The sequence below is a fragment of the Larimichthys crocea genome, chromosome XII (genome assembly GCF_000972845.2).
Source record: "Larimichthys crocea isolate SSNF chromosome XII, L_crocea_2.0, whole genome shotgun sequence".
Classification (NCBI taxonomy): Eukaryota; Metazoa; Chordata; class Actinopteri; family Sciaenidae; genus Larimichthys; species Larimichthys crocea.
Window position 1 is genome coordinate 16,796,525 of NC_040022.1, and position 12,126 is coordinate 16,808,650.

Below are 12,126 nucleotides of genomic sequence, written 5' to 3' on the forward strand. Positions count from 1 at the left end.
AAGCCTCGCCTCGATTCTTGTAGAATCTCTTTTTAAATCAGTGTGAACTTCTCAGTAAGAGCATGTCCACGTTATGAGTTCACGGTGGCAAAGACTCAAGTGGCAGGCCAATAACAGCCACTCCTACTAGATACAAATGTAAATGTTTTTAACATCAAGTGTTTTAATCATGTGTTATTTTACTGTTTGGGGTTATTTTTGTTTATTGTCCTGGATGTAGAGGAAGAGCAAGACAGGAAAAATGTATTAAATGTTGGCCAAAGCATTTCTGGACTGTGGCTATTTATTGAGTCTCCTGTGGTTTAATATAACTGCTGAGGGGGTTTCTGGAATTAGCATTTTTCCACGATTAGGATCAGGGAGTTTATTCTTTCACAACCGATTTAAACCTGTAAAGTTTGTAGGTCAAGTTTGTAACTTTGTTTCCTTTTTAAAATGTGAAATTAAAAAGAGGTTTTGGGACAGTACATTTGTGAAATGAGTCGACAGGATGCAAACTGGACTGTCCAAAGCCATTCTGCATCCAATATCACCCGCAATCCATTGTTCCTACACCAAACCCTCCCTCAAGTCAGACAATAACAAGAGGAAACGGTCACACAATAGAGTTAAGACGAGCTAAAATAATCAGTTAAATGAAAACACAAACACAGAGGGTAGGTAGGGTTGGTTACATAGTTGGATTTTATTGGACAGAACGGTCACCAGGGCTACAAACATGAAGAAGCAGACAGCGACGAGGCGGACACCAGGGGGAGACCTCACCTCACTGCAAACACACTCCCAGTGCTACATTTCCCCAGAGCGTCTTAAGAATCCCAACAGTGTGACAACGTTGATTAATCTTGGCGCTTAAGAAACAGGAAATTTGAGTCACGTACTAGCTTAACAGGGCGATGGTCAAACCTCAAACCTGTCTGGAATGTTTCCCCCTAGGTCTTAACTTTACTTTGACCTTACTCACTAAAATGTTGGTTAAACTAATAGTGGAGCAATAGCAAGGGAGAGAAATGGTACATTCCAGAAAGCAGGGGGGGAAAAAGAGCTTGTCTATCAATTTCTTCTCTTTCTTCTTTCCTAACTACCTGTAAGAGACGTTGAAATGACACGTTTGATCTAAATGACCATTCCCCCCAAAAAAACACAGATCAAAATCAGTCCACAATACAGAATCATCTCATTTTTGAAGGGCAGGTTCATACACAGGAACTATATCAGGATTTTAAACCACAACAGCTACAGGTCATCTTACAGGACTTGTGGGGCTTCTAAAGAAACTGGAGAGAAGATAGTGGAACAATAACACTGAATATACACACAACAGGACACCCTATAAAAAGACACCTAAAGGTGCCTCCAGTCCTCTCCCCCTGGTCCCCACCTGCATCACCTGTCTTTTTTTTTTCCTCTTCTTTCGGACACCAGTTGTTTTACAGGTTTACTCATCACTACGAGATATATACGATACAATGGTTCACATTTTGCATATATCTGTGCATTATATCATATTTACTTTTTTTTTTTTTTTAAACGATGTAAATTCAATCTCCAACACCTAGTTAGGAAGGGTTGAGGAGGAAGGGTTGAGGAGGAAGGGAGGGGTGGGTGGGGTTGGTAGATGAGAGGAGCTATAAGGATTGACGGGAGGAGAGAGACAAAGAAGGAAAAGGGCAGAAGAAAAAAATCTTAACAAGATAGATTGAGGGGAGGAAAAGTGGTCAGTTCGCTGCCCGGCGGGGTTGAACTTTAGCAGCGCGTTTCGTAGATGCCGGAGCGGCCGATGTACCGCACCCATTTGATGACGTCGTGGTCACTGTAGTTGAGCTTGGACTCAAACACCTTCAAGTAGCGCACCTTGAGACCAGAAGGAGCAAAAGGAACCTGCGGAGACGAAAGGAGGCAGGTTAAGTACGTGTCGGAGCATGCTGGGAGCTGTAGGCCACGCGGTTTGCCACACTGGGCGTCAAAGTCAAGTGTGCTCTGAGCAGGAAGTGTGTGTGACAGACAGGAAGGGCAGACTGTAAAACTATTAATGCGTTCTCACCTCAAAGTTCATAGAGATGGGAGGTCTGGCCCATTTCTTCTTATCGTTGGTCGGCAGCAGCTCGATCTCAGCGCTGATCTGAGACTCCTTCATCCCAGCCATGCGTTTGATCCTACACACACACACACAGTCAAGTTTTCAGTAACATGGAGCCTCATTTTAAGTTCATTAAAAGGTTCACAAAGGGAGACGGGGTCTGTGTGTCTGAGGTTAAACAAACAAAAGACGTTAATCATTAACCTGACAGTTTGGCTGTACATGAAAACGTGCAGAGCTGCTACTCACTTCCAAACAATGGCGTTCTCGCTGGCCTTGTACTTGGCTTTTCCCTTCATACAAATCACCTGCACGCCGCTGGTGTTGAGGGGCGTTGGGATGCGCACCTGAGGAGAAGCAATGGGTTTTTTTTTTTGTAAATTAGTATGTGTGTGTGCTGTTTTTGCATTTATCGCCATCTAGAGTCCGGTAGGAGCTCACCTCGATCTTTTGGGCCAGCAGCGAGGGTTTGAAGTTGGACTTGATGACCACCTTTACCTCCAGTTTAGTGCGGCCGACCTCCCTCACCAGAGGAATAACTCGGAACGGCAGGATGATGTCTTTAGTGGTGCGATACCTGCAAAAAGGTGAAGAAGGGGGTGAAAAAAAAAAAGAAGTTCAAAATAAAATCTAAATAATCAAAAACAAAAATCATTTATTTGGGTTCAGTGTTCATCTGTGCCGCTCATTCATTTTCTCAATAACAATATTTAAACTTTTGTCACATTCTGCTCTTCTCTCGACAGCTTAATAATAAATAAAAGCTTTAAAAAGATTTTAAAAAAAAGAAAATCCATCTACTGACCTCATGAGCTCATACTCTCCATCAGGGGGGATGAAGCTGATGCTACGCTCTGAGTCAAACTTACTGAGGCGCACACACTGGTGGAAAGTGCAGTCATCGATGGCTATGGACTGCTTCCCACTGCCGGGAGAGAAACACACATCAGAGACACACACAGAGAGACAGAAGAATATTAGTTTACTTGTTTACTGTTAAATAATTTCTAATAATTATGACATGTATCATTCAAAAGTTACAACTACTACTCTCCCTCAGCTAATGTCCACAGTTAAAAAAAGGAAACATTCAGATATGAGTACACATAGGGACAAAACTGCGAAGTATCAAGACAAAACTAAAAACATAAAAATGACACTATTGTGCAATAAAAACACAAATCACAATCCCTGTTAGGTGTTTGGGTAAAGAGTTCAAACTCAAGCAGGTAGGTGTCGGATAATAAAACAAACCAACCATTCCACAAAATAGGCAAACAACCACCGGGCAGTACACTGAGGTGTTAACAAGGCGTGTTTGATTTGTGTTTGAGTGTGTGCGGAGCAACAGTGCATGAGATGTACAGATTCTTGATGTGCTGAAGGGCTTTAGACAAGACAGGTGTGTGTGTGTGTGTGTGTGTGTGTGTGTAAGTGTGTGTAGGTGTGTGTGTGTTTGGGTGGCAGAGGGTGAGGACACTTGTCAGTACAGTACCTTCCTCCCCCTAAATCACTGAGGTACAGCACATAGAAAAGAAAGAGAGGGAAAGAAAGGAGAGATGCATCCAAAGGAAAGAAAAAATTAAAAATAAATCGTAAAGCCTGTCTTGTTGTAAACAGCAAGACAACACTCATAACACAGACACGGGGCTAACAGACAAGGTGGTCTCTTAGAAATTTGGTTCAACAGTACATTTCCTTGTCAGGCTTTTCAGGTTGGAAATAATATAAAAGCACCGCTCTCGACAAAGAAACTGAATTGCAAGTGATCTAAAAGAATATTCAGCCTTGTTATTAAAAATCTGATTCATTTTAGACATTTCAATTAGCCTCCTCGCTGTGTCACTCACCTCTTCCCTGCTTCGTCAGACGCTCCTCCCTTGCCCTGCTTGTCGATGACAATCTTGTCATTCATGCCGAATTTGCACTCGGGCATTCCGCTCAGGTAGCTCTTCATCACTACTCGGCCCGACACGTGGGCGCTCAGAACCTGGCCTGGACAGGAGAGACGAGGGGGGAAGAAGTGTGTGAGTATAAAGTGGCTACAACTCATATTTTTCTTCACATTGTTGTTTTGAGGGGGGCTAAATTCTGTGTGTGCGCCTCATGTACAAAGGCTCAGGGTGTGTGCTCCAGAACAACAGCTACGAAATGGACTTTGTTGTAGAATTGTTGCGTTTTTATAACTAGCTATTAAAACATTAATTGCTACTACAGGTGTGGGAGTGTTTGAGACTCCATCTCTAACGAGAAACAACTGATACAAATTTGTAAATAATAACAAAGACACAAAATACAAAACCCTGAGGAGGTGGTGAACTACTGTCACTAGTTATACTGAATGCTGCAATTTCAATAAATCATTCATGTTAGCAGTCCCCACCCAGTTTAGGGGGGAGAGGCTATATACACAGACCTTGTGGTGACATGAGCAGGTTGACACTCTCCAGTACGTCCAGGAAAAGCTCATTGCGGCGATACTTGATGCCCTCGCGACGCCAACCGATCTGCCCCGTCACCTGGCTGGTGATCTGAGACTGCTCCTCTTTTGTCTGCGAGAGAGGGAGAGAGAAACCGTATCACTACTGACAAAACAACAAAGGCTGACAGACTGACAAAAGCAGGGCCGCGACAAAGAGGGATTGGCAGGGCACGAAAACAAATATGACACACACGCACGCACGAATAAAATGTATTTTACTGAGCTGGAAACTGTGTTGTTTATTACCTGGTGCTGAAGTGTGAAGTGTCCGAGACCACACGGTGGGGAAACAAAGAGAGAGAGAGAGAAATATAAGAAAAGAAATAATTTTAGAGCAATAATGTTTTTTTAGTTAAATCAATAAACATTAACCAGGAAGCTGTCAATCACGTTTTGGCTCCTTGTTTTCCATCAGACTCATCTGTCATTTTAGTATTTACAGTTCTGTACAATAGAAAGGGGAGGACATTAAAGTTTATGGAAGTTAAAATAGCTTCCCTCTGATGCTTTCCTTTAATGTTCTGGTCGCACAGTTACAAGTATAAATTCCATAAAGACACCGGCGTCACTCTTAACTGTCATTGTTTCACTCGCAGCGTATGAAGGATTACTGCAGCTTCCCGCGCACGGTGAAAAGTGCATTTGACAGCTGCTACCCATCATTCTAATGGATTATAATAAACAAAAGGGCTGGATATAGATCAGACTTTATATCATTGACATCACTTTATTAAAACTGTCTTGATCTGCTAAATCCAGATCAAGCAAACTGACTCATGACATCCATAAAACAATGCGTTTGTTACCCATCTTAGAATTTGTCGCGAGTTATACTGAGAGCTCTGTTTAATATTTAGTGTGCCCTCTCTGATGGAAGAGAGGAATATGAATCTAAAGCTATAAAAACAAAAACAGCCTCTAAACTACTGCCAACACATTAGCTGAACATCACAATCTTTATAATACTAAGTCATGAGGAAGTGTATCCAATAAACTGGCAAATGAGTGTGTATACTTGTTATCTCAACGCAGCAAAACGTAATCCCTGAAAAGACAATAAAAAGCGGTCGTACTGACCTGTCCCTTGATGCCCTGCTGGGTGATGAAGGTCTTCAGAGCTCCGGTCTCTGAGTTCTGGGGGTAGCCAAAGTCCAGAATCTCTGTATGAGCAAACACAGACAGATAAGTGTTGGTAAGAGGAAAAATTAGGACAAATAGCAGTGGAAATAACCAGTGCTGACTGAGCGAGAAATTATATAAATGCAACTTTGTGTTTGATGCAGCGTCATGAACTTTTTTTGGGCCCCTTAAGATGCAACACCCTGCCTAAATGAATGAAATATATCTGTGTTTGAGACTAAAATTCAGGCTTTACTGTCACTGTCAGTTACCACTCCATACACACACAGAGCTGCCTAGTTATCTTTGTATTTATACACACGCAAACAAATTATGAATTATTACCATCCAGCAGTTCGTAGATGAGCACAAAGTTGTTCTTGATGTTCTCCTCGCTGATCTTGCCAAAGTAGGCCGTCATGACGTCACACATCTTGTAGAGGAACTCGAACACCATGGCGGCGTTGACATTCTGCTTGGTGACGGCCGCCAACCAGATGTTGGAGCGCTTGACGTGAAAGAAGCTGGTGCGGGCGATGTTGGTCACCGGGGATCGAACCTGCTGCCGAGCGTGAATCACGTTCACGCGGAAGGCATCCACAGCGTTACGCCTGCGATGGGACGGAGGCGGAGAAAAAAAGAGAGAGAAAGAAAGAGACAGAGACGTTTATGTTTGGAGTTGAGAGGATTGTTTTAGGCTTTTGTATAACAGTGAGACTGTTGTTAACACTAGCCCACCCTGTGACATCCTGTGGAAACGTTAAAAATAGCATATGCAGATATCCAGGTCTGCACTGGACTCAATAATAATAAAAACCCCTTCAGACCACGACAACATATCCACCCATTTCAAGGAGTGAGCAATTATCAAAACATTTTCCTGGAAGAGGACACCTCGGGTTGGTGCGTTTAGACGGAGAAAAGAAGTTGTTTTGTGTAAATGGTGATAATTACCAGGAGGGAGAGGGGAGGCTGTGGGAGTGTAGGTCGACACCCAGGAACAAAAAAAAAAAAGAAATTAACCATGTACGGCCCAAATCTGATCCTAACTTGGATTATTTGTTTATTTTCAAATTTACCTTAAGGTATACCTTGGTGCTGTGATATTTTGGGGGACGCGCGGGCCTGATTAATGTGGCTTTATAAATAACAGGGCTTAGTGCAGCACGTTCTGACAAGAATAGCCAATCCTACTGAGAAATGCCAGAGAACATCTAGGAGGCACAAGCTGTTGACCTTACTGATATTCATGAATACTATTATCTGCACTATTTTAAACTACACAATAGCTCACATACACTCGGCTGAATGTATTTAAAAAGATATATATTTAAAAATCCAATTCATTATATCTTTTTTTAATCATCTAAAAATGCAATACCATATTAATGTTAGAAGAACTGATTACTCCCAATTCTGACTTTACAATGGACAGCAAATGTAGCAGAAAATACACTGAAGATATCATTTCTACAATGACATCAAAATAAACATCCATGTTTTCAACGTGGCGATTAGGGACAAAGGTACTATATGTCATGATGTCTGCCTCGTCCAAGCTTCTATATATACTTCTAATAAATATTAACCTTATCAGCCAGAAGAAAAACAGTTAGTCCTATTACAACATTTTAAAACCAAGTTTTCACATGAAGTGACCAACCCCACCTCTCAGTTTCTTTGTGAAAAATCAGGGCAGAATCAAAGGATGAGAAGAGAACTAAATTAACCGTCATTAACCTCATGCTCAGACTACATGCTTAGGCACTGGTAGAGCTGTTCGTGAGCGCCGATACTCCGGCGGTGGCTGAATTTGTTGGCTTCGATTGATCGGCTGTCGGATCTCAGTATCTGGCAGTTCATTTACCACCGTAATGTCATGACAGGTGACTCATGCTCGGAGGAAGTATCAGGAAGTTGACTGTGGAATCAATGGGCATGCAGTTAAGGGTTTCAGGGGTGGGCATTGATTTGGTGGCCATGAGAGGGGATGGGAGGGGTGGGTCATGCTTGATAGGCTCGAGCATCTCTTACCTATTCCTACAGGGGCCAAGATGGACAGATGGAGGAAAATGGTGATACAGAGGATAGAGAGGAAACAAGGATGAAGTATAAAAGGAGGAGAGAGACAAAAATGCACAAGAGACATTTTCGTGCATCATGTACACAGACAAGGTGAGTAACATGGTGTTTCTTATGACGCCGGCGCTGAAACCGAACGTGTCGGGAACAAGTCGGCGGCATTATAATCGCTCTTTAAGCTCAGCTCTCTCATAACAGCTGACTTGTTTCAAGTGCATTCGTTTGTTTTAACACGTGTGACCACAGCTGTCAGCACGACTTACACTGCAGGTACGAGAGCGACGTAATGTGTTTAGTTTACTCCGCACTGTCACGGCAACAGGGAGGACCACCAAAAGTGACATGATGTCAGGACCACGGTGGAAATGTGTGAACAAATCTTATGGATTTCATGGTTTTCTCCTGAGAGTAATATGAAAACTGTGTCTTTTTAAAATCAAACTGAAGTCATGAGGGCCTGAACTCAACCTCTGTATCCTTTTATACATCCAGTACACGCTTGTGTTGTGTTTTAGGAGGCAGACGTGAGCAGCTGTACTGGATTTGTACTGCTTGCTACACAAGGAAGGAACAATGATTCAAAAAAATAAAGCGACCACAATTACATTACTGACTGCTGCCTAGACACTGGGCAAAAGATGGAAGGGATCTTGGTACACACAAGTCTGTAAGTCATTTAAACAAACCCTCAAACAGACTTATTTACTGCTGTTTCAATGGCTCAGCCTGCTAATGCAACATGTTTCACTGCACAGCTCTGGAAAGAAGCATAGACTATTATATTTCTGTCAACAAAAACTGTCCATGGGATAAAATGTTAACAAAAGTCTGCACAAAATGAAAAAAACCTCACCCCAGCACTGCTGCTGTGACAATATAATTGACACTAGGAAATCCATTTCTACCCCTGTGTCCTCTTTGTACCTTGCCAACCCTCACTGTGTAAATCTACAAGGCACTGTGTGTGTGTGTGTGTGTGTGTGTTCTGGAGAGACGCCTGCCCTCAACTCGCTGAGTGACAGCTAGGTTTACACGACACGGAGACGTGGCATCTACGCTACAAGTGAATCACATCAGCAGTGTGTCACAAACAAACAAGGAGGAGAAGAGACAGTAAACGAGTCAGGTCTTTACAGGGAATAACAACACACTCTTCAGGCTACACGGCTTCGTCTCTGTCCATATCTATGTGGATGTAGCCTTTAACCTGACACGCACACAACGCACTAAACCTTGACCCACGTTTTTTTTTTTTTTACAATGTGGAGAGGCACCTATTACTCAGTGAACGCTGGTTATGACTCAGCCAGGTTTTCAGTCATCCATCTTGCAACGGGACTTTTTTTCTTTTTTGCCTTTTCACCAATACTTGATCTTCAGCAGCTTCGTACAGAGTCCTGCCTCAGCTCTGTTCGCTTAGTTTAAAGTGAGCCATTAGCACCCACTGACTGTTCTTTTTTAAAATCCATCTTAAGTTTCTTTCTTTCTTTCAACCAGACAATTATTAAATCACTGAGAAAAATGCTCTTCTTTGACATAACTTTTTCATGATTGTAAAAAAAAAGCTGCAGAACAACGTTTCACTGTGACACACACATGCTGATATGTATGGAGAGGAAAAAATATCCCGGCTATCGCCACCTCATTTCCATACTGTAATGACTTGTTTGTATCGACACTGAGGTCATTGTGTTAGAGCTTTTCACACAGCTGCGGATAATCTTTTAAATAATAGGTGTGGTTTATATAAACACGAGTACCAAATCATTCATTGAGACATGGGAAACTGAACGAGGACATGATTTTTTTCCCTGTTAGTGCATAATTGTACTTCTGTTTTTTTTTTTTTATTAGAGACAGTTGCATTTCACTGCAAAATAAATGGTGATTTTATTCTCACTATACAGAATCGTGTAGGAGTTGTAGTGTAATGTAATCCTGGCTTATTTTTCCAAACACAGTGTAGAGGAGATTACAAAACAGACACATGGAAACGTCTTAGCTGTGGAGGAGGGATATAATCCTCTCCCATCCTTTCGGAGTCAATCCCAACCTGTCCACCTGTCCCCCCCCCCAAAAAAAAATTTTTTTGCAACGTTTGCAGCAGCTTTACTCCCTGTGAAACGTACCCAATGTCATCTCGGTAGACCCGGGAGATAAGGACCTCCCCCTTGTGGTTGTAGATGAACAGTCCTCCAATCATTGTGGCTGCTTCTCAGTCCCAACTGGCCATGGTGAGTCCAAACCCCGCCTGAGAAGAGATAGAAATGGAGCAGGAAGGAAGTGGAGGGGGGGAAGAGAAAAAAAAGGGGGTGATAGAGAAGTGAAAGCAGAGAAAAGTGAGGGAGTGACCAACAGTACAGGGAGGCCGCTTGTCCCTCACATCCGCTTTCTCTGTCTCTCCCTCTTGCCAACTGAACATACCCTGCAGCTGCCCGTAGTGTGGTGACTCATTTTCTGATCCGTGCATGTGCACAGACATACACGCATCACATCTTACCACCATCCTCAACCACAGCCAATTCCTGTTGTTTTTCCTCCAAAGGAAGATTAACAGATTAGCAGCGACCCGTTTGAATCAGGATGTCACCAGGTAGCCAGCCACAAATCTGTTGATCTTACTGGGTTGCATTTTACTACTACCACCACCACCACCACCACCAGGTGCAGCCTGGATCTGATCAGAAATCAAACATAAGATTAAATCCTATAGATTAAATTTCATGTAGAGGCTGCTGGACAGATATCTCAAGTGTGAATTGGCTTGGACCAACAAATCATAGTGAGTTTTTTTCCCCCCTCATTCAAGAAATGAAGCTTCTGGAAACCATTGGATGAAGGACATGCTTGAAATTCCTCGAAGACAGAGGCCAGACAACTTAAACACACGATGCTAAGAGGGAGTGTACAACACGAACGTATGCCCAAGATGATAAAATACTCGTCCCATGCGGACATTTGCCAAGTCGTGACTGAATAAACCGTGCGTGAGACCTGAGCGGGTTTAATCGCCCTTTTTATATGCGAAGTCAAGATGTCTGCTCACTCGGGCCATTTCCCTAACGTTCATACATTTTTCATATTTTTCTTTATTTGTTTCTCGACAGGTTTGCCCGAGACGCTTTGTTTTTAAACATTTCTAAAGTGTCCACAGCATCGACGGAGGCTTGACCTTCAGCTGAGATCGAAGTGATGGAGAATAGACCGAGTGAGAGGTAGCTAGCTAATTTAGCAGGGCTAGCTCGGCGGTGTTCAGTGAAGCGGCGTCAAGCCGTGCGGGATTTTAAACGGACTTCCGGTGAAAAGAAAAATCAGACTTTTCGACGACTATTTAGCATGCAGGATTATTACTCACCACTAATTTATGAATAACATATTTAGAATATAACCACCGACTCTCCTGGATTATGTAACACCGTTAATACATCGCAGAAATGACATACGGCTGTGCTTTTATTTTGAAGGAGAAAACACCCAGTTACCGTTATCGCAGCAACCGCCGCTGCTAACTTGACGTTAGCTCACAGAGCGGCAGCTAACGTGGCTAACGTTAGCATCGCCACCGAATGAAACAGTCACCGGTTTGTCCGAAACACCTACCGGGGCCACAAATGATTTAAAAAAAACAACAAAAAACGACGACAAACATGCAAACATGTCGACTTTGGTGAACTTACCCTAGTTCTCTAACGAACGCCGCCCGACTTTCGCTCCCCGTTCGCCCTGGATGTAGCCTGTGTCAGGATCCAGTGGGTTCCCAGTTCACACACCCGCTAATTCCGCTTCTCCCCCCCCCGGTCCTCTGAAAGCTGTCAGCTGACCCGCCGTCCTTACGCACCGCCGTTCCGCTGTGACAGGAAAAGGCGCGGCTGGAGCGATGTGTAAACCGCACCCAGGCCTTGTTATGATAAGCTACGCTGGCTACCGGTCAATTATTATGCGCTTCATAGTAGTTCATTAATGGTTTTGTTTGTGATACTATAACGGCGGAGTAGTTTTCTTTTTAAAAATGGACCGTCTGTCCAACCTGCTTTATTAAATTAAATACACAGTGTGTATTCCTGTCAAGCTCCAGAGGCGGATAGCTACTTTCTTTTTTTTTTTTTTTTTTTTTTAAACTTTCACATTCAAGGACTGAGAGCAAGAAAAAGTTTCCCTGTGGTGGAAAACAGGAAATATGTTTGCCCTTTAAATGAACGCTTGTGAGTGGGTGGTCTTATTTTATTTTGTCCTGCAGAGTCCAGCTGATTCAACTTTTTTTTGTGTGTGTGTGTGTGTGTGTGTCCAAGTTTAATCAAATCGCCTCTCTACAGGAGCTTTCCCCCCCTCTCCCTTAACCACAGGGAACATTTTGCAGAGGGTC

General features: G+C 43.0%; 1 protein-coding gene across 2 annotated transcripts; it reads right to left on the reverse strand.

Moving 5' to 3' along the window:
- Nucleotides 1–661: 661 nt before the first annotated feature.
- LOC104933930 (AP-2 complex subunit mu-A) lies at nucleotides 662–11,638 on the reverse strand. Of its 2 annotated transcripts, XM_019255061.2 has the most exons (13): nucleotides 11,441–11,638; nucleotides 9,893–10,014; nucleotides 6,027–6,292; nucleotides 5,640–5,722; nucleotides 4,809–4,814; nucleotides 4,497–4,632; nucleotides 3,931–4,075; nucleotides 3,576–3,593; nucleotides 2,886–3,005; nucleotides 2,522–2,657; nucleotides 2,330–2,427; nucleotides 2,045–2,156; nucleotides 662–1,881 (listed from the first exon to the last, which is right to left on the reverse strand). In XM_019255061.2, the coding sequence occupies exons 2-13, from the start codon at nucleotides 9,964–9,966 to the stop codon at nucleotides 1,747–1,749; spliced, it is 1,329 nt and encodes a 442-aa protein (XP_019110606.1). In that variant the 5' UTR covers nucleotides 9,967–10,014; nucleotides 11,441–11,638; the 3' UTR covers nucleotides 662–1,746. The 2 variants fall into 2 exon arrangements, with proteins under 2 accessions (XP_019110606.1, XP_019110607.1); XM_019255062.2 differs by lacking the exon at nucleotides 3,576–3,593 and having other exon boundaries at nucleotides 11,441–11,632.
- Nucleotides 11,639–12,126: the final 488 nt, after the last annotated feature.

Coding starts and splice junctions, on each gene's coding strand:
- LOC104933930 (XM_019255061.2), bottom strand. CDS start 9,966: ATGATTGGAGGACTGTTCATCTACAACCACAAGGGGGAGGTCCTTATC. Junction 2,157..2,329: donor GAGAACGCCATTGTTTGGAA/GTGAGTAGCAGC, acceptor GTGTGTGTGTAG/GATCAAACGCATGGCTGGGA. Junction 1,882..2,044: donor CCATCTCTATGAACTTTGAG/GTGAGAACGCAT, acceptor TCGTCTCCGCAG/GTTCCTTTTGCTCCTTCTGG.